This window comes from Scyliorhinus torazame, chromosome 9 (genome assembly GCF_047496885.1).
Source record: "Scyliorhinus torazame isolate Kashiwa2021f chromosome 9, sScyTor2.1, whole genome shotgun sequence".
Lineage (NCBI taxonomy): Eukaryota > Metazoa > Chordata > Chondrichthyes > Carcharhiniformes > Scyliorhinidae > Scyliorhinus > Scyliorhinus torazame.
The window spans coordinates 5,612,018-5,634,761 of NC_092715.1; the positions used below are offsets into that span (position 1 = coordinate 5,612,018).

Sequence of the window (22,744 nt, forward strand, 5' to 3'; positions counted from 1 at the left end):
AACAGTCTCGTGCACAACACAAGACGGCGCATGACGCTCGGGCGACTGATCTCCCTGCTCTGGCGCCGGATGACAACTTCCGCATCCATCTTCCGGAGGGTGGCTGATCTGCAACTGCTGTGGTTCTTCGGCAGGTGTCTCCCCGCTCGTTCCTGGTTCGTCTGCCAGATGGCTCCATTCGCCGCCGCAATCGGCGTGCCCTTCGTCCCGTTCCACGCTCGCTACGTGATCCTCCACCGGTGCCACGCCCTCCTGTTGTCCCCAACCTGGACTCTGTGGAGACTCCGAATACTCTGCATCCTCCTCACTCTGCCGTGGCCCAGCCCGTTCCTCAGCCGGTGGCTCCTGACCCACCCTTGAGGCGGTCAACCAGAATTCGTCACCCACCTCAGAGACTTGACTTATGAGTTTTACGATGTTGGACTCATTGATCTGTTCTGTTATCCTGTTTCATCGTTCCAGTAGTTTGTATATAATGTTCATTTCGTTGCTGGTGTGACACCCTATTTCTCTGCACCAGGCACCTTCCCGTGTAAATAGATTAGCCTCGTGTACATAGTCATGTAAATAACACGCACACACATAGTCAGGTATATTCACTGCACAATATTTATTGTCACGCAGGCACATGTTCTTTATATAAAAAGGGGGATGTCATAATATACACCAGTATATTATGGTGCAGACACACACACACACTGATGGACATGCAGTGGGACCAATCAGCATACACAACACCGCAGCCAATCACCAGTGAGAGCACACGCACTATAAAGACAGGGGACAGGAGAGTTCCCGCTCATTCTAGTAGCAGCCAGCTCGGAGCACAGAGCTCACAGCCTGCAACACAGACATTCACCATGTGCTGAGTGCATCACCTGGTTAGGACTAGGTAAGGGTCAACAGTTAAAGCTGGTATTGCATTTACCCACAGTTCAAGTATGTTAATATAGTTAACCTTATAATAAAATAGAGTTGCACCACTTCCAGTGTCGGTGACCTGTTTGTGATCCACAACACCCAACACATCAAACGGGTAAGAATGTGTTTGTCGTGGGGGCTGCCTCTCGTGATAGAATAAGGAGTAGCAGCTATGAATGGTGTCTGTCGACAAACTAGTTCCTCTGAACGGTTGTGTGTCGACAAACTAGTTGCTCTAACAGCCATTGGGTGTCAAAGGGTGGAGGCGTGGGGCCATGAGAAACTTTTGAATTCACAAACAACATTTAACATGTACATTAAACAAACAAATAAACAACAAACATGGTGCCGGTTCCATCAGAAAGGACACCGTATCTCTCCAGCGGTTACTTATTTTCCATCATCTGGACACCTCATTGCTCAATAGCGAACAGGGTCACAGAGGGATTTGTTTGGTGGGAGTCAGACTCTATGTCATCATCTTCTCCCGGCTGCCATACTCTCGACTGGAGTAGTTTGGTTAAAGCTGATTGGGGCGAATTGGGGTCCATCTCACCATTCCGGATGAGCCTGAACGAATTGTCTCGGTGCTGGAATCGTGTGTCGAGGTTGGAGCTACTAGGTTTTAATCCGTAATCGTCGGGCGGTTGTCTGGGTCAGGGGCTTTGATGTATGTGATTTCGAAGGGGTCGCCGGAATAATGCTCGGATTCGCTGGGGCGGGGTATAATTATAACGTGGTGTGCTGTGGCTGTCGTCACTGCTGTCGCTGTCACTGTCGCTGCTGGTTGAAGGAAGGGCGAGGCGGAGTTGTGCCTCTGGGGGTGGAGTTGAAGATGTGTCTGAGGACGGGCTGGAGTGGCTGGGGGAGGGTAGGAATACGTCATCTGTGGGCGGGGCGTGCTCGTCTGCTGCTGCGAGCGAGATGTGGTGTGAATGGTTGTTCTGCGAGCCATAAGCCTTAAGCTGGTTTATGTGAAACCGCAGACTTGCCATTGGAATATGTGATCTTTTATACCGAGGGGCTAACTTTGTCCGAAATGGAGTACAGTCCGGAAAATTTAGGGGAAAGGATTGAATTGGGGTCGTATAGGGAAAGCATCACTTGCTGCCCTACTACAAAGTCGGTGGCGTGTACCTTTTTATCGAAACAAGCCTTGATTTGTTTCCTCCTGGACCCAAGTCTCACAGCTGCTGCGAGCTATGTTCTCAATTAGCTGCTGTACAGCATTTTCATGCGTGAGGGGCTGCGGGGCTGGCCAAATCCAGTCCTAATAAATACTCTGTCCCGGTCAGGAGGGTGTGGGGGGGTGCATCCTGTGGACGTGGATACAGTATTTCTTAAGAACATTAAAGCAAATGGGAGAACTGAATCCCAGGTGCTGTTGTTCTGGTGCACCATTTTCCTGAGAGTGGCTTTTAGAGTTCTGTTCATCCTCTCTACAATGCCGCTTGATTGGGAATGGTAGGCTATGTGAAACTTCTGCCTAATTCCAAAAATTGTGAGGACGTTTTTCATTACTCGTCCTGTAAAATGGGAGCCTTGATCGGACTCTATACTGCGCGGGAGGCCCCATCTTGGAAAGATGTGCTGTGTTAGTATTTTAGCTGTTGTCTTGGCCGTATTCGTTCTCGATGGAAAAGCTTCCACCCATTTTGTGAAGTTGTCGATGACCACCAACACACTTATAACCATTTCTGCAGGGGGGTAGGGGTCCTATGTAGTCTATCTGCAAATTCATCCAGGGGCCATTAACGGGGTGGGTGTGACTAAGCTGAGCCTTTCGTGCATATCTGTCCGGATTGTTCTGGGCACAGATTAAGCAATTTTCAATATAGTGAGTAACATCGGTTTTTAAATCAGGCCACCAGCAGAGGGGTCTGAGGTGGGTTATGGGTTGGGTTCAATGCCTTGGTGTCTATGATTGTCATGGAACTGACAAATAATCTGGTTCCTGTCCTGGCTGGGAACTACATAAATGCCTTCTTTCAAAATCACACTGTCGTGTGTGGTGATTGTGTTTTTAAACTTGTCGTACGAGGCTGGGAAGGTTCCTTTTAAAACTTCCCTGAGTTTTTCATCTTCCATCTGAGCCTTTGCTAGATCCTGAATGTTGGTCTGTGAGACCTGAACCGCGTGTACTGGGGTGCTCTCGGGGGGGGGGGGGGTTCCAAAAGTAACCATGTCTGGAACCTGCCTTCGCTAGGGCGTCTGCTTTAACGTTACCAGGAGGGGGGAAAGAGTGGTAATGACTGCGAACCTTAATTATGTCGTATTTCCTATCTTCAGCTGTCTCTAGGATATGCCGCAGTAATGGGGCTGAGGGTAGGGGCTTTCCATCTGCGGAAACAAATCCTCTAGTTTCCCACAGGGGTAGGAATTCCGTTAAGCTATTACAGACATATAAGCTGTCCGAATATATATCTGCCGGGTCGGAAACGCGTCAGGCTGATCTACAATGTATGCTATGGCTGCCAGTTCTGCTGCCTGCGAGCCTAGATGTCCTGGCAACTTTAGTGAAATCTCATCTAGGGCGCGTCCCTGCGCATCCTCTACATAAATGCCGCAACCGGTAATTCTCTTTCCGTTCAAAACTGTGCAGGAGCCATCCACATAAATTTTCAGGAGTGCGCACGTGTCTGTGGGCTGGGGTCTCTGGGGTGTACCACCTGCTTTCCTGGGAGCTGACTTCGGTATAAATGGGCCTGTGTTGTGTTTTGTGGTGATGATGTCACACTTATGTGGGGTGCCTGCATATTGCAAATTACCGGCTAGGAAAGTGTGGGTCTTGGTTCTTTTACTGTGATGTCCCGTCCCTGTTAAAGAAGGGTCCAACGGGCTGCGCGGATTTGTCTGACTGTGCTGTCTTTAAGTCGGCCGTCTAACAATAGCTGTGTCGGTGTGTGTTCTGTGAGGATGGTGATGGGGTTGAGTCCTGTAATGTAGGCGAAGTACTGTACTGCCCAAAAAACTGCGAGCAGGTGCCTTTCGCAGGCAGAAAATCCTTGCTCTACAGGGTCTAACACACGTGAGGCGAATGCTACGGGTAAGTAGTCATGGCGTTCCTGGAGGAGTACAGCTGAAAGGGTTCGGTCGGTGCTTGCAACTTCGATTGCATACGGGGAAGGTGGATCTGGGACCTGTAGTGCGGGGGCTGTGCTGAGGGCTCTTTTTAAAGCATCCACGGCATCTGTATGCTGTGGAAGCCATTCCCAAGGTGGCTGCTTCTTGAGAAGGTCGGATAGGGGCTGCTTTTGTGGCAAAACCGTCGATATGGTTTTGGCAGTAGCCAACCAGTCCTAAAAATGACTGGAGGGCTGAGACATTATGGGGAAGGGGCAATTTGACGGTCGAGTCAGTTCTCTTTTGCTCGATCTCGTGTTTACCATGAGTGATTACTGTACCGAAGTGAATCACTTTTTCCTGCAAAATCTGGGCCTTCTTGGGGTTGACGTTACATCCAATTTCTTTTAGGAGTCCGAGGAGTTCGGCGAGAAGCGAAATTGCTCTACTTTTGTGTCTGTCTGTAGTAGCAAGTAGCAAGTACATACTGGACCAGACAATCATAGAACATAGAACATAGAACATAGAACAATACAGCGCAGTACAGGCCCTTCGGCCCACGATGTTGCACCGAAACAAAAGCCATCTAACCTACACTATGCCATTATCATCCATATGTTTATCCAATAAACTTTTAAATGCCCTCAATGTTGGCGAGTTCACTACTGTAGCAGGTAGGGCATTCCACGGCCTCACTACTCTTTGCGTAAAGAACCTACCTCTGACCTCTGTCCTATATCTATTACCCCTCAGTTTAAAGTTATGTCCCCTCGTGCCAGCCATATCCATCCGCGGGAGAAGGTTCTCACTGTCCACCCTATCCAACCCCCTGATCATTTTGTATGCCTCTATTAAGTCTCCTCTTAACCTTCTTCTCTCCAACGAAAACAACCTCAAGTCCATCAGCCTTTCCTCATAAGATTTTCCCTCCATACCAGGCAACATCCTGGTAAATCTCCTCTGCACCCGCTCCAAAGCCTCCACGTCCTTCCTATAATGCGGTGACCAGAACTGTACGCAATACTCCAAATGCGGCCGTACCAGAGTTCTGTACAGCTGCAACATGACCTCCCGACTCCGGAACTCAATCCCTCTACCAATAAAGGCCAACACTCCATAGGCCTTCTTCACAACCCTATCAACCTGGGTGGCAACTTTCAGGGATCTATGTACATGGACACCTAGATCCCTCTGCTCATCCACACTTTCAAGAACTTTACCATTAGCCAAATATTCCGCATTCCTGTTATTCCTTCCAAAGTGAATCACCTCACACTTCTCTACATTAAACTCCATTTGCCACCTCTCAGCCCAGCTCTGCAGCATATCTATATCCCTCTGTAACCTGCTACATCCTTCCACACTATCGACAACACCACCGACTTTAGTATCGTCTGCAAATTTACTCACCCACCCTTCTGCGCCTTCCTCTAGGTCATTGATAAAAATGACAAACAGCAACGGCCCCAGAACAGATCCTTGTGGTACTCCACTTGTGACTGTACTCCATTCTGAACATTTCCCATCAACCACCACCCTCTGTCTTCTTTCAGCTAGCCAATTTCTGATCCACATCTCTAAATCACCCTCAATCCCCAGCCTCCGTATTTTTTGCAATAGCCTACCGTGGGGAACCTTATCAAACGCTTTGCTGAAATCCATATACACCACATCAACTGCTCTACCCTCGTCTACCTGTTCAGTCACCTTCTCAAAGAACTCAATAAGGTTTGTGAGGCATGACCTACCCTTCACAAAGCCATGCTGACTATCCCTGATCATATTATTCCTATCTAGATGATTATAAATCTTGTCTCTTATAATCCCCTCCAAGACTTTACCCACTACAGACGTGAGGCTCACCGGTCTATAGTTGCCGGGGTTGTCTCTGCTCCCCTTTTTGAACAAAGGGACCACATTTGCTGTCCTCCAGTCCTCTGGCACTATTCCTGTAGCCAATGATGACATAAAAATCAAAGCCAAAGGTCCAGCAATCTCTTCCCTGGCCTCCCAGAGAATCCTAGGATAAATCCCATCAGGTCCCGGGGACTTATCTATTTTCAGCCTGTCCAGAATTGCCAACACCTCTTCCCTACGTACCTCAATGCCATCTATTCTATTAGCCTGGGGCTCAGCATTCTCCTCCACAACATTATCTTTTTCCTGAGTGAATACTGATGAAAAATATTCATTTAGTATCTCGCCTATCTCTTCAGACTCCACACACAATTTCCCATCCCTGTCCTTGACTGGTCCTACTCTTTCCCTAGTCATTCGCTTATTCCTGACATACCTATAGAAAGCTTTTGGGTTTTCCTTGATCTTTCCTGCCAAATACTTCTCATGTCCCCTCCTTGCTCGTCTTAGCTCTCTCTTTAGATCCTTCCTCGCTACCTTGTAACTATCCATCGCCCCAACCGAAACTTCACACTTCATCTTCACATAGGCCTCCTTCTTCCTCTTAACAAGAGATTCCACTTCCTTGGTAAACCACGGTTCCCTCGCTCGACACCTTCCTCCCTGTCTGACCGGTACATACTTATCAAGAACACGCAGTAGCTGATCCTTGAACAAGCCCCACTTATCCAGTGTGCCCAACACTTGCAGCCTACTTCTCCACCTTATCCCCCCCAAGTCACGTCTAATGGCATCATAATTGCCCTTCCCCCAGCTATAACTCTTGCCCTGCGGTGTATACTTATCCCTTTCCATCATTAACGTAAACGTCACCGAATTGTGGTCACTGTCCCCAAAGTGCTCTCCTACCTCCAAATCCAACACCTGGCCTGGTTCATTACCCAAAACCAAATCCAACGTGGCCTCGCCTCTTGTTGGCCTGTCAACATATTGTTTCAGGAAACCCTCCTGCACACACTGTACAAAAAACGACCCATCTATTGTACTCGAACTATATCTTTTCCAGTCAATATTTGGAAAGTTAAAGTCTCCCATAATCACTACCCTGTTACTTTCGCTCATATCCAGAATCATCTTCGCCATCCTTTCCTCTACATCCCTAGAACTATTAGGAGGCCTATAAAAAACTCCCAACAGGGTGACCTCTCCTTTCCTGTTTCTAACTTCAGCCCATACTACCTCGGAAGAAGAGTCCCCATCTAGCATCCTCTCCGCCACCGTAATACTGCTCTTGACTAGCAGCGCCACACCTCCCCCTCTTTTGCCTCCTTCTCTGAGCTTACTAAAACACCTAAACCCCGGAACCTGCAACATCCATTACTGTCCCTGCTCTATCCATGTCTCCGAAATGGCCACAACATCGAAGTCCCAGGTACCAACCCATGCTGCCAGTTCCCCTACCTTGTTTCGTATACTCCTGGCATTGAAGTAGACACACTTCAAACCACCTACCTGAACACTGGCCCCCTCCTGCGACGTCAAATCTGTGCTCCTGACCTCTATACTCTCATTCTCCCTTACCCTAAAACTACAATCCAGGTTCCCATGCCCCTGCTGCATTAGTTTAAACCCCCCCAAAGAGCACTAACAAATCTCCCCCCCAGGATATTTGTGCCCCTCAGGTTCAGATGTAGACCATCCTGTCTGTAGAGGTCCCACCTTCCCCAGAAAGAGCCCCAGTTATCCAAAAATCTGAATCACTCCCGCCTGCACCATCCCTATAGGAGTTTTCTATAGGCCCCCCAATAGTAGCAGCGATGTGGAGGAACAGATTGGGAAACAGATTTTGGAAAGGTGCAGAAGTCACAGGGTAGTAGTCATGGGTGACTTTAACTTCCCAAATATTGAGTGGAAACTCTTTCGATCAAATAGTTTGGATGGGGTGGTGTTTGTGCAGTGTGTCCAGGAAGCTTTTCGAACACAGTATGTAGATTGTCCGACCAGAGGAGGGGCAATATTGGATTTAGTACTTGGTAATGAACCAGGGCAAGTGATAGATTTGTTAGTGGGGGAGCATTTTGGAGATAGTGACCACAATTCTGTGACTTTCACTTTAGTAATGGAGAGGGATAGGTGCGTGCAACAGGGCAAGGTTTACAATTGGGGGAAGGGTAAATACGATGTGGTCAGACAAAAATTGAAGTGCATAAGTTGGGAACATAGGCTGTCAGGGAAGGACACAAGCAAAATGTGGAACTTGTTCAAGGAACAGGTACTACGTGTCCTTGATATGTATGTCCCTGTCAGGGAAGAGGTGGTCGAGTGAGGGAACCATGGTTGACAAGAGAGGTTGAATGTCTTGTTAAGAGGAAAAAGGAGACTTATGTAAGGCTGAGGAAACAAGGTTCAGACAGGACGTTGGAGGGATACAAGATAGCCAGGAGGGAACTGAAGAAAGGGATTAGGAGAGCTAAGAGAGGGCATGAACAATCTTTGGCGGGTAGGATCAAGGAAAACCCCAAGGCCTGTGAGAAATATGAGAATGACTAGAGCGAGGGTAGGTCCGATCAAGGACAGTAGCGGGAGATTGTGCATTGAGTCTGAAGAGATAGGAGAGGTCTTGAACGAGTACTTTTCTTCTGTATTTACAAATGAGAGGGGCCATATTGTTGGAGAGGACAGTGTGAAACAGACTGGTAAGCTCGAGGAAATACTTGTTAGGAAGGAAGATGTGTTGGGCATTTTGAAAAACTTGAGGATAGACAAGTCCCCCGGGCCTGACGGGATATATCCAAGGATTCTATGGCAAGCAAGAGATGAAATTGCAGAGCAATTATCTTTTCGTCCTCACTGTCAACAGGGGTGGTACCAGGGGATTGGAGAGTGACGAATGTCATGCCCTTGTTAAAAAAAGGGAATCGGGATAACCCTGGGAATTACAGGCTAGTTAGTCTTACTTCGGTGGTAGGCAAAGTCATGGAAAGGGTACTGAAGGATAGGATTTCTGAGCATCTGGAAAGACACTGCTTGATTAGGGATAGTCGGCACGGATTTGTGAGGGGTAGGTCTTGCCTTACAAGTCTTATTGAATTCTTTGAGGACGTGACCAAGCATGTGGATGAAGGTAAAGCAGTGGATGTAGTGTACATGGATTTTAGTAAAGCATTTGATAAGGTTCCCCATGGTAGGCTTATGCAGAAAGTAAGGAGGCATGGGATAGTGGGAAATTTGGCCAGTTGTATAACAAACTGGCTAACCGATAGAAGTCAGAGAGTGGTGGTGAATGGCAAATATTCAGCCTGGATCCCAGTTACCAGTGGCGTACCGCAGGGATCAGTTCTGGGTCCTCTGCTGTTTGTAATTTTCATTAATGACTTGGATGAGGGAGTTGAAGGGTGGGTCAGTAAATTTGCAGACGATACGAAGATTGATGGAGTTGTGGATAGTAAGGAGGGCTGTTGTCGGCTGCAAAGAGACATAGATAGGATGCAGAGCTGGGCTGAGAAGTGGCAGATGGAGTTTAGCCCTGAAAAGTGTGAGGTTGTCCATATTGGAAGGACAAATATGAATGCGGAATACAGGGTTAACGGTAGAGTTCTTGGCAATGTGGAGGAGCAGAGAGATCTTGGGGTCTATGTTCATACGTCTTTGAAAGTTGCCACTCAAGTGGATAGAGCTGTGAAGAAGGCCTATGGTGTGCTAGCGTTCATTAACAGAGGGATTGAATTTAAGAGCCGTGAGGTGATGCAGCTGTACATAACTTTGGTAAGGCCTCATTTGGAGTACTGTGTACAGTTCTGGTCGCCTCATTTTAGGAAGGATGTGGAAGCTTTGGAAAGGGTGCAAAGGAGATTTACCAGGATGTTGCCTGGAATGGAGAGTAGGTCTTCCGAGGAAGATGATCAGGGGAATAGATAAAGTAGACAGTCAGAGACTTTTTCCCCGGGTGGAACAAACCATTACAAGGGGACATAAATTTAAGGTGAATGGTGGAAGATATAGGGGGATGTCAGAGGTAGGTTCTTTACCCAGAGAGTAGTGGGGGCATGGAATGCACTGCCTGTGGAAGTAGTTGAGTCGGAAACATTAGGGACCTTCAAACAGCTATTGGATAGGTACATGGATTACGGTAGAATGATATAGTGCAGATTAATTTGTTCTTAAGGGCAGCACGGTAGCATTGTGGATAGCACAATTGCTTCACAGCTCCAGGGTCCCAGGTTCGATTCCGGCTTGGGTCACTGTCTGTGCGGAGTCTGCACATCCTCCCCGTGTCTGCGTGGGTTTCCTCTGGGTGCTCCGGTTTCCTCCCACAGTCCAAAGATGTGCAGGTTAAGTGGATTGGCCGTGATAAATTGCCCATAGTGTCCAAAATTGCCCTTAGTGTTGGGTGGCGTTACTGGGTTATGGGGATAGGGTGGAGGTGTTGACCTTGGGTAGGTGGAGGTGTTGACCTTTCCAAGAGCCGGTGCAGACTCGACGGGCCGAATGGCCTCCTTCTGCACTGTAAATTCTATGATAATTCGATGATCTCAGTGAATGATGTAACAGACACAATGGACTGGATGGCTATGATTCAATGGCACTCCAGCTGTGTCCTCTAACCCCATCTCCCTTTCTGTCTCCTCTAACACCCTCTCCCTTTCTGTCTCCTCTAACACCCTCTCCCTTTCTGCCTCCTCTAACACCAACTCCCTTTCTGTCTCCTCTAACACCAACTCCCTTTCTGTCTCCTCTAACACCATCTCCCTTTCTGTCTCCTCTAACACCATCACCCTTTCTGCCTCCTCTAAAACCATCTCCCTTTCTGCCTCCTCTAACACCATCTCCCTTTCTGTCTCCTCTAACACCATCTCCCTTTCTGTCTCCTCTAACACCAACTCCCTTTCTGTCTCCTCTAACACCATCTCCCTTTCTGTCTCCTCTAACACCATCTCCCTTTCTGTCTCCTCTAACACCATCTCCCTTTCTGTCTCCTCTAACACCATCTCCCTTTCTGTCTCCTCTAACACCATCTCCCTTTCTGCCTCCTCTAACACCAACTCCCTTTTGTCTCCTCTAACACCAACTCCCTTTCTGTCTCCTCTAACACCATCTCCCTTTCTGCCTCCTCTAACACCATCACCCTTTCTGCCTCCTCTAACACCATCTCCCTTTCTGCCTCCTCTAACACCATCTCCCTTTCTGTCTCCTCTAACACCAACTCCCTTTCTGTCTCCTCTAACACCATCTCCCTTTCTGTCTCCTCTAACACCATCTCCCTTTCTGTCTCCTCTAACACCAACTCCCTTTCTGTCTCCTCTAACACCATCTCCCGTTCTGTCTCCTCTAACACCATCTCCCTTTCTGTCTCCTCTAACACCAACTCCCTTTCTGTCTCCTCTAACACCATCTCCCTTTCTGTCTCCTCTAACACCATCTCCCTTTCTGTCTCCTCTAACACCATCTCCCTTTCTGTCACCTCCAACACCTCTACCCCCTTTCTGTCTCCACTAACACCCCCTCCCTTTCTGTCTCCTCTAACACCCCCTCCTCCCTTTCTGTCACCTCCAACACCTCTACCCCCTTTCTGTCTCCTCTAACACCATCTCCCTTTCTGTCTCCTCTAACACCTCTACTCCCTTTCTGTCTCCACTAACACCCCTCCCTTTCTGTCTCCTCTAACACCAACTCCCTTGCTGTCTCCTCTAACACCATCTCCCTTTCTGTCACCTCCAACACCTCTACCCCCTTTCTGTCTCCTCTAACACCATCTCCCTTTCTGTCTCCTCTAACACTTCTACTCCCTTTCTGTCTCCTCTAACATCCTCTCCTCCCTTTCTGTCTCCTCTAACACCCTCCCCCCCTTTCTGTCTCCTCTAACACCCTCTCCCCCCTTTCTGTCTCCTCTAACACCCTCTCCCCCCTTTCTGTCTCCTCTAACACCCTCTCCTCCCTTTCTGTCTCCTCTAACACCCTCTCCTCCCTTTCTGTCTCCTCTAACACACTCTCCTCACTTTCTGTCTCCTCTAACACACTCTCCTCACTTTCTGTCTCCCCTAACACCTCTCCTCCCTTTCTGTCTCCTCTAACACCTCTACTCTCTTTCCTGTCTCCTCTAACACCTCTCCTCACTTTCTGTCTCCTCTAACACCTCTCCTCCCTTTCTGTCTCCTCTACCACCTCTACTCTATTTCTGCCTCCTCTAACACCCTCTCCTCCCTTTCTGTCTCCTCTAACACCTCTACTCCCTTTCGGTCTCCTCCAACACCTCTACTCTCTTTCTGTCTCCTCTACTCTATTTCTGTCTCCTCTAACACCCTCTACTCTCTCTCTCTCTGTCTCCACTAACATATTCTCCTGTCTCTCTCTTTGTCTCATCCAATGCCCTGTCCTCTTCTCTTTCTACTCTAGCTCCCTCATCTCTCTCTCTCCCTCTGTCCCCTCTAACACTTTCTCCTCTCTATCTGCCTCATCTAACACTCTCTCATCTCTCTGTCTGTCACCTCTAATACCTTCACCTCTCTTTCTAATGCTCCCACCTTAACTTCAATTCTTCACTCCTCCTAGCCCCTGACTCACACAGTTCAAAGGTTACCGATCTTACAAGATCTCTTCTCAGTTCTGTTGGCTGCCTGTTCTCCTTTAAACAGGAACGCACTCACCGGTTACTACACTGCCTCTGAAAATCGCCCAGCACAGAGAGAGAGAGGAGAGAGGAGAGAGGAGAGAGGGTGTCTTCAGGGTTCTTACTGGCTGGCGTTCCACAAGAACTGGACAAAGGATGGCCCTCTCCAGAAGATCCGTCTTCTTCTATGAAATTTCCTGACTGGCTTCACCAACCACTGGCCCCGATAGGAGAAGGCTGAAAATCCTACGTGCACTGATTGGCTGCTAGCCAAGTCTATTAAACAACATCACAGATTCTGCCACAGAAACTAAAGGGGTTGTTTTTGGACCAGTCCATCAGAATGGGGGAGTTTCCAGCGTCCAAAGACTACAATTTAAACAGAAATCCCAAAGGGTGCACTAACTTTGTAGCAACAACCACCAAAGAATGTGAATCCGAACAGGCTGCAGCGCAGGCATTAAACACAGGACAGATGGACAATAACCTAAAACCTCTAACAACCTGCCCTCTCCCCCTGACTGATTCATCTAACATCCTCTGCTCTCTGTATTGCCGCCTCTAACACCCTTTCCTCTCCTTCTCTCTCTGCCTCCTCTAACACCCTTTCCTCTCCTTCTCTCTCTGGCCCCTCTAACACCCTCTCCTTCTCTCTCTGGCCCCTCTAACACCCTCTCCTCTCTCAGGCCCCTCTAACACCCTCTCCTCTCTCTCTGCCTCCTCTAACACCCTCTTCTCTCTCTGCCTCCTCTAACACCCTTTCCTCTCCTTCTCTCTCTGGCCCCTCTAACACCCTCTCCTTCTCTCTCTGGCCCCTCTAACACCCTCTCCTCTCTCAGGCCCCTCTAACACCCTCTCCTCTCTCTCTGCCTCCTCTAACACCCTCTCCTCTCTCAGGCCCCTCTAACACCCTCTCCTCTCTCTGGCCCCTCTAACACCCTCTCCTCTCTCTCTGCCTCCTCTAACACCCTCTCCTCTCGCTGGCCCCTCTAACACCCTCTCCTCTCGCTGGCCCCTCTAACACCCTCTCCTCTCTCTCTGCCTCCTCTAACACCCTCTCCTCTCTCTCACCCTCCTCTAACACCCTCTCCTCTCTCTGGCCCCTCCAACACCCTCTCCTCTCTCTGGCCCCTCTAACACCCTCTCCTCTCCTCTCTCTCTGCCTCCTCTAACACCCTCTTCTCTCTCTGACCCCTCTAACACCCTCTCCTCTCCTCTCTCTCTGCCTCCGCTAACACCCTCTCCTCTCTCTGGCCCCTCTAACACCCTCTCCTCTCCTCTCTCTCTGCCTCCTCTAACACCCTCTTCTCTCTCTGACCCCTCTAACACCCTCTCCTCTCCTCTCTCTCTGCCTCCGCTAACACCCTCTCCTCTCTCTCACCCTCCTCTAACACCCTCTCCTCTCTCTCTGCCTCCTCTAACGCCCTCTCCTCTCTCTGGCCCCTCGAACACACTCTCCTCTCTCTGGCCCCTCGAACACCCTCTCCTCTCTCTCTGCCTCCTCTAACACCCTCTCCTCTCTCTGGCCCCTCGAACACCCTCTCCTCTCTCTCTGCCTCCTCTAACCCTCTCCTCTCTCTCTGCCTCCTCTAACACCCTCTCCTCTCTCTGGCCCCTCGAAAACCCTCTCCTCTCTCTCACCCTCCTCTAACACTCTCTCCTCTCTCTCTGCCTCCTCTAACATCCTCATCTCTCTCTGGCCTCTCTAACACCCTCTCCTCTCGCTCTGCCTCCTCTAACACCCTCTCCTCTCCTCTCTCTCACCCTCCTCTAACACCCTCTCCTCTCTCTGTGCCTCCTCTAACACCCTCTCCTCTCTCTGGCCCCTCAAACACCCTCTCCTCTCTCTGGCCCTTCGAACACCCTCTCCTCTCTCTCTGCCTCCTCTAACACCCTCTCCTCTCCTTCTCTCTGCCTCCTCTAACACTCTCTCCTCTCTCTTTGTCTCCTCAAACCTCTCCTCTCTCTATCTGTCTCCCCTAACACCCTTTTGTCTCTCTCAGACTCCTCTACCACCTCTCATCTCACACTGTGTGTCTCCTCTTATAGCCTGTCCTCTCACTCTATCTCCTCTATTACCCTTTCCTCTCTCTGTCTCCTCTAATACACTGTCCTCTCTCTCTCTCTGTCTCCTCTTACACCCTCTTCTCTCTCTGTCTCTTCTAACACAATCTCCTCTAACACCCTCCCCGCTCTGTTTCCTCTAACACCCTCTGTCCTCTCTCTCTTTCCACAGTATTTTTATGTCGGTCGTGAAGCTCAGTTTGCTCTCTTCAGTTTCCTTCCGGACTCCATGTATACGGCGCAGGTTCAGTGTAAAGCGGATTACGGTATCTGGAGTGAGTGGAGCCCCCGTGCGAGCATCTGGACTCCCGTGGGTAAGTTGCTCTCCATGTTGGACTGAAAGTTCACACTGATGGTCACTGTTAGTAAGCGGCCTGAGGGCGATGGGGTGTCCGGACTATCCCACCCTCCCAGTCTGCGGGGGGCGCCGCGTGGCGGATGGTGGTTTTCCTGAAACATGTTGTTATGACCACAGCTAATGTTATGGCTGAGACGTTCGGACCCCTGAGTGAGGTCTGTCTCGCTGATCAGAAACCTTTTCTTTCCTGAAAACGAGGAGGAAGAGCTACTGACCCCAAAAGCATGAACTCCAGTGACACATTTAGAATGTTAAACAGTTTATATATACTTTAAAAAAATCTTAAGCACACAAGATTAAAATTATACAATTCAGAAAGCCTCACAGAATTTCCAAAAAGCTCGCTGAGTCGAAAGTACACTATTAAACTATTACATTTTTATCAATGACCTCCGTGTCGATCTTAACCATCGGAATCCAGTCAGTATTACCCAAGTCATACAATTGTTGTCATTTTATTTTTAATGTAAATCTCGCGATTTCTCAAACAGTTCCACGCTGAGATGAAATTCCAAAAGGAGGTTGAGAAACGCCCTCCTGGCTGAGCCCAGCGTGGCTGCCTCCAATTCAAAACAGTCACAGAATTGGAGTCCATGTTGGATTTCGTCATCAATGTTTGCTCGCACCGAGAGGAGAACCCCGTGGCCTGGGAACTGATCCCCATTGCCCGGGGGCTCACCGGGGGTCTTGATGGTTGAGGGGCAGTTTTGTGCGGCAGGAGCGGGCTGCTAGAGAACCTTTGTTTTACAGATTTTAGCCCGAGGCCCATTCTCTCAGACGCCTCGGTGATGTGTCGATGATGGTTTGTAGGACCTGCGCAGTGACAGAGGCTGGGACGGTCTCGGTTCTGGCCTGGAGGTGTCGGAGGTTGAACAGTTTCCCACTTGTCCAGTAGGTTAGCTCCACTCCAGCGGGGGTTTCAGGGTGACGGAGTGGAGTGTTGCTGTGAGGAAGACGGAGAAGAGCGTTGGTGCGATGGCGCAGCCTGTTTGACCCCAGTTTGCGCATATAGTGGGTCGGTGGTGGTTCCATTGGTGAGGATCACGGCTTGCATGTCATCGTGGAGCAGGTGGAGAATTTGAGGAGGATGTTCTACAATCTCTCACGATTGACAGAGTCGCTGGCCTTTGCGAGATCGAAGAAGGCTATGAACAGAGATTGATGCTGCTCCCTGCATTTTTCCTGGATTTGCCGCGCGCTGAAGATCATGTCCATTGAGCCTCTTGCTGGGCAGAAGCCACACTGGGACTCAGGGAGGAGCTCGTCAGCCACTGGGAGGAGGCGGGTGAGGAGGATGCCCGCAATGCCCTTTCCTGTGGCAGAGAGTTAGGGAAATCCCTCTGTCATTTCCGCTGTCAGACCTGTCACCTTCTCGAAGATGGTCACAGTTAAGGCATTGCTGAGACCGTTGAGCGTGTTCTCTTCCTTCCAGGCGAGGGTGAGGAGGTTGTGGATTCTTGTCGAGAGTGAATCTCCGCCGCATTTTAATATATCTGCGGGGATTCCGCCAGCGCCTGAGGCCTACTTCTTCTTCAGCTGCCTGATGAGCTTTGATGGTGGGGAGAGTGTTGCGGGCTGGTGCCGAAGACGCGTGTTTGAAGGTGGTGTCTCGGTTGAGGAGGTGCTCGCAGTGCTGTCTCTCTGTCTCTCTGTTTTGGGCTCTCAGTGGAGTGGGTCCCTGGGTGCTTGGACCGTGGGGGGGTTTGGATCGTGCTGCAGAGTCGCGGTTGTCGGCGAGTTGCTGAATCTCCGGCACTCTTTCCACACACCATCTGTTCTTTAGGCCGCGAGTTCTTTGTTGCTCCTCGGCCCTCAATTGCCTGCAGACTTGTTTCCTCTAACTGGGGTTTTGGGGGAGCTGCCAGTCCAGGAACGCCTCCCACTTCGGGTGAAGGAAATCCTGGACCTCCTGATTGTTCTCGGCGAACCAGTCTGAGGCCTTGACAGAAATCTTTGGATCCTCGCTGTCTTCAGGGGATGTCCCGGAGGACTGGAGAATAGCCAATGTTGTTCCTCTGTTTAAGAAGGGTGGCAGGGATAATCCCGGGAACTACAGGCCGGTGAGCCTTACTTCAGTGGTAGGGAAATTACTGGAGAGAATTCTTCGAGACAGGATCTACTCCCATTTGGAAGCAAATGGACGTATTAGTGAGAGGCAGCACGGTTTTGTGAAGGGGAGGTCGTGTCTCACTAACTTGATAGAGTTTTTCGAGGAGGTCACTAAGATGATTGATGCAGGTAGGGCAGTAGATGTTGTCTATATGGACTTCAGTAAGGCCTTTGACAAGGTCCCTCATGGTAGACTAGTACAAAAGGTGAAGTCACACGGGATCAGGGGTGAACTGGCAAGGTGGATACAGAACTGGCTAGGCCATAGAAGGCAGAGGGTAGCAATGGAGGGATGCTTTTCTAATTGGAGGGCTGTGACCAGTGGTGTTCCACAGGGATCAGTGCTGGGACCTTTGCTCTTTGTAGTATATATAAATGATTTGGAGGAAAATGTAACTGGTCTGATTAGTAAGTTTGCAGACGACACAAAGGTTGGTGGAATTGCGGATAGCGATGAGGACTGTCTGAGGATACAGCAGGATTTAGATTGTCTGGAGACTTGGGCGGAGAGATGGCAGATGGAGTTTAACCTGGACAAATGTGAGGTAATGCATTTTGGAAGGGCTAATGCAGGTAGGGAATATACAGTGAATGGTAGAACCCTCAAGAGTATTGAAAGTCAAAGAGATCTAGGAGTACAGGTCCACAGATCACTGAAAGGGGCTACACAGGTGGAGAAGGTAGTCAAGAAGGCATACGGCATGCTTGCCTTCATTGGCCGGGGCATTGAGTATAAGAATTGGCAAGTCATGTTGCAGCTGTATAGAACCTTAGTTAGGCCACACTTGGAGTATAGTGTTCAATTCTGGTCGCCACACTACCAGAAGGATGTGGAGGCTTTAGAGAGGGTGCAGAAGAGATTTACCAGAATGTTGCCTGGTATGGAGGGCATAAGCTATGAGGAGCGATTGAATAAACTCGGTTTGTTCTCACTGGAACGAAGGAGGTTGAGGGGCGACCTGATAGAGGTATACAAAATTATGAGGGGCATAGACAGAGTGGATAGTCAGAGGCTTTTCCCCAGGGTAGAGGGGTCAATTACTAGGGGGCATAGGTTTAAGGTGAGAGGGGCAAAGTTTAGAGTAGATGTACGAGGCAAGTTTTTTACGCAGAGGGTAGTGGGTGCCTGGAACTCACTACCGGAGGAGGTAGTGGAGGCAGGGACGATAGGGACATTTAAGGGGCATCTTGACAAATATATGAATAGGATGGGAATAGAAGGATACGGACCCAGGAAGTGTAGAAGATTGTAGTTTAGTCGGGCAGTATGGTCGGCACGGGCTTGGAGGGCCGAAGGGCCTGTTCCTGTGCTGTACATTTCTTTGTTCTTTGTTCTTTGTTTCCTGCTCGAGAGCCTGAGCGTCTGCTCGCAGGGGAGGACAATGGTGGTGTTTACCACTGACCAGGCACTGTGGACGTTCTGAGGCCCCAGCTCGTTCTCGTTGCCAGATTAGCTGTGAGGTGCCACCTGAGCAGCTCTTCCTTCGTGGGGTCCCTGAGTTCAGTGACATTCCTGCGGCAGATCCTTCAGCCTGTCTGGGTTTGGGGCCAGGGTGACCCCAGCTACAGTGAAAAGTATTGCTCTGCGAGCAATTCAGACAGATCATTCTGTACATGAAAAGAAAATACATAATAGGGCAAACATAAAATACACAATGTAAATACATAGACACCGGCATCGGCTGAAGCAGACAGGAAAAAGCTGGTAAGAGTTAATGTGGACATGCCGAATTTCCTTAGTTTCCTGAGGAAGTATAGGCGCTGTTGTGCTTTCTTGGTGGTAGCGTCAACGTGGGTGGACCAGGACAGATTTTTGGTGATGTGCACCCCTAGGAATTTGAAACTGCTAACCATCTCCACCTCGGCCCCGTTGATGCTGACAGGGGTGTGGACAGTACTTTGCTTCCTGAAGTCAATGACCAGCTCTTTAGTTTTGCTGACATTGAGGGAGAGATTGTTGTCGCTACACCACTCCACTAGGTTCTCTATCTCCCTCCTGTATTCGGACTCATCGTTATTCGAGATCCGGCCCACTATGGTCGTATCGTCAGCAAACTTGTAGATAGAGTTGGAACCAAGTTTTGCCACGCAGTCGTGTTTGTACAGGGAGTAGAGTAGCGGGCTAAGTACGCAGCCTTGCGGGGCCCCGGTGTTGAGGACTATCGTGGAGGAGGTGTTGTTGTAATAGTATTTTTTGAGGACATTAACAGTGCGGTAGATAACGGGGAGCCAATGGATGTGATATATCTGGATTTCCAGAAAGCCTTTGACAAGGTGCCACACAAAAGGTTGCTGCATAAGATAAAGATGCATGGCATTAAGGGGAAAGTAGTAGCATGGATAGAGGATTGGTTAATTAATAGAAAGCAAAGAGTGGGGATTAATGGGTGTTTCTCTGGTTGGCAATCAGTAGCTAGTGGTGTCCCTCAGGGATCAGTGTTGGGCCCACAACTGTTCACAATTTACATCGATGATTTGGATTTGGGGACCAAGGGCAATGTGTCCAGGTTTGCAGACGACACTAAGATGAGTGGTAAAGCAAAAAGTGCAGAGGATACTGGAAGTCTGCAGAGGGATTTGGATAGGCTAAGTGAATGGGCTAGGGTCTGGCAGATGGAATACAATGTTGAACAATGTGAGATTATCCATTTTGGTAGGAATAACAGCAAAAGGGATTATTATTTAAATGATAAAATATTAAAACATGCTGCTGTGCACTCTCCCCAGCTCCCTACCATTTACTGAGTAGGTCCTGCCCTGATTCGATCGACCAAAATGCATCACCTCACATTTATCCAAATTAAATTAGGCAGCACGGTAGCATTGTGGATAGCGCAATTGCTTCACAGCTCCAGGGTCCCAGGTTCGATTCCGGCTTGGGTCACTGTCTGTGCGGAGTCTGCACATCCTCCCCGTGTGTGCGTGGGTTTCCTCCGGGGGCTCCGGTTTCCTCCCACAGTCCAAAGATGTGCAGGTTAGGTGGATTGGCCATGATAAATTGCCCTTAGTGTCCAAAATTGCACTTAGTGTTGGGTGGGGTTACTCTGTTATGGGGATTGGGTGGAGGGGTTGACCTTGGGGAGGGTGCTCTTTCCAAGAGCCAGTGCAGACTCGATGGGCCGAATGGCCTCCTTCTGCACTGTAAATTCTATAATAAAAATAATAATAAACTCCATCTGCCATTCATCGGCCCACTGGCCCAATTGGCCAAGATCCTGTTGCAATCTTGTATAACCTTCTTCACTGTCCACTGTGCCACCAATCTTGGTGTCATTTGCAAACTTAGTAACCATGCCTCCTACATTCTCATCCAAATCATTAATATGTATCTGTGGAATTCACTCCCACAGAAAGTAGTTGAGGCCAAAACATTGTGTAATTTCAATAAGGAATTCGATACAGCTCTTGGGGCGAAAGGGGTTAAGGGATATGGGGGGGAGGCGGGATCAGGGTATTGAACTTGATGATCAGCCATGATCCTAATGAATGGGGAGCAGGCTCGAAGGGCCGAATGGCCTCCTTCTGCTTCTATGTTCTATGTATGTTTTCTGTATGTTCTATGCATGTTCTATGTATATTTTATGTATGTTCTATGCATGTTCTATGTATACTTTATGTATGTTCTATGCATGTTCTATGTATATGTATGTATGTTCTATGCATGTTCTATGCATATTTTATGTATGTTCTATGTATGTTCTATGTATACTTTATGTATGTTCTATGCATGTTCTATGTATATTTTATGCATGTTCTAGGCATGTGCTGTGTATATTTTATGCGTGTTCTATGCATGTTCTGTGTATATTTTATGTATGTTCTATGCATGTTCTATGTATATTTTATGCATTTTCTATGCATGTTCTAGGCATGTTCTGTGTATATTTTATGCATGTTCAATGCATGTTCTGTATATATTTTATGTATGTTCTATGCATGTGCTATGTATGTAGTCCCAGCCGAAGATGCCATTTCCCTTCTGGGACAGCTTTTATCTGTGGAAATTAACAAGTCCCGCTGTTAGGCCCCGCCCCTCGGGGGCTCCTGCAAAGACCGATTGGGTCGTCCCCTGGGTCCTGTGCCGGTCACAGGAGGTCTCCAACACCACGGGCTTCTGTCTTGCGTAGCAGCCTTTGATGTGGCTTTTGAAAACCCAAATATGCAACATCGACTGGTTCTCCAGAATCGACCCTGGCCAATGCCTCCTGAAAGAACTCTCATACATTTGTCAATGCTGATTTCCCCTTTCTGAAACCTTGCTGACTCTCAGTGATCTGGTGATGACTTTCTAAATGCACTGCAATTCTCCCCTTCAAATCAACTCTGATATTTTTCAATAACTCAAGTTAGGCTAATGGGGTTTATGAGGGAGGAATTGACAAAGCAGCGTGAAGCTTGTCCAGAGACACAGTCCTGATGGGGGGAGTGACTGATTAGAAACTTTCACAGGAGACACTGTGCTATCAGTCAGATATTAATGGGATCTTCCTGTGCCACAGCCCCTGGAATAATGATGACTGCTGTGAGGACTGTGATCTCCGTCCTGTCCTGTCTTCTCGGCCTCACTCTCATTGCTGTCTTCTTCATGAACTTTAAGAGGTAAAGGATCAATTCTAACATTTCATTTGACCAATGGAGAACAGCCATTCGAGAGAAAAACATCAAACAGCACTGACCTCATCATCCCAGTCACTGACCAAGCCTTGACCCTCCCCTGACCCCGATACACCCCTGACCCCAGATACACCCCCTAACCTGACCCTGACCCTCCCCTAATCCCGATACACCCCTGACCCCCGACCCTGACCCCAGATACACCCGCTGACCTGACCCTGACCCTCCATTAACCCCGGTACACATCCTGACCTCAACCCTGACCCCAGACACACCCTGACGCGACCCTGAATCTCTCTTAACCCCGGTACACATCCTGACCTCAACCCTGACCCCCGATACACCACCTGACCCGACCCTGTTCCTCCCTGAACACTGATATACCCCCTGACCCTGGCCCTGACCCTAGATACAGCCCCTGACCTGACACTGACCCTCCCTTAACCCCTGTACACATCCTGACCTCAACCCTGACCCCAGATACATCACCTGACATGACCCTGACATTCCCCTAACCCCGATATACCCCTTGACCCCAACCCTGATCCCGATACACCTCCTGACCCCAACCCTGACCCGATACACCCCCTGACCCCCAACCCTGACCCTGATACATTCCATGACCCCGACCCTGTCCTCGATCCACCCTGACCCAACCCTGACCCCGATATAACCCTTGACCCCGACCCTGATGCTGATAAACCACCTGACGCCAACCCTGACCCGATACACTCCCTGACCCACGACTCTGACCCTCCCCTAACCCGGATACACTCCCTGACCGTGACCCTGACCCCGATACATGCCCTGACTCTTACCTTAACGCTGATACACCCCTGACTCTGACCCTCCCCCAACATCGATACACCCACCTTAACCCTGATACACCCCTGACTCTGACCCCGCCCCTGACCCCGAAACACGCCCTGACCCCGACCCTGACCCCGAAACACGCCCTGACCCCGACCCTGACCCCGAAACACGCCCTGACCCCGACCCTGACCCCAAAATACGCCCTGACCCCGACCCTGACCCCAAAACACGCCTGTAATGACCTCCAATTGGCATTATTGGTTGGCCAATTGGAGTATGAGCTCCCTCAATGATAGCTCATTGAGGGGCCCATATAAGCACCTGTGTAGGCTTTGTGA

General features: G+C 49.3%; 1 protein-coding gene across 1 annotated transcript in view; it reads left to right on the forward strand.

Annotated features, from left to right (window-relative positions):
- Nucleotides 1-22,744, forward strand: part of LOC140429052 (prolactin receptor-like) — a 239,687-nt gene that overhangs the window by 181,814 nt on the left and 35,129 nt on the right. The window contains 2 exon segments of the mRNA XM_072515584.1: nucleotides 14,685-14,826; nucleotides 21,479-21,578. Of these exon segments, the coding sequence (XP_072371685.1) occupies nucleotides 14,685-14,826; nucleotides 21,479-21,578 (242 nt within the window).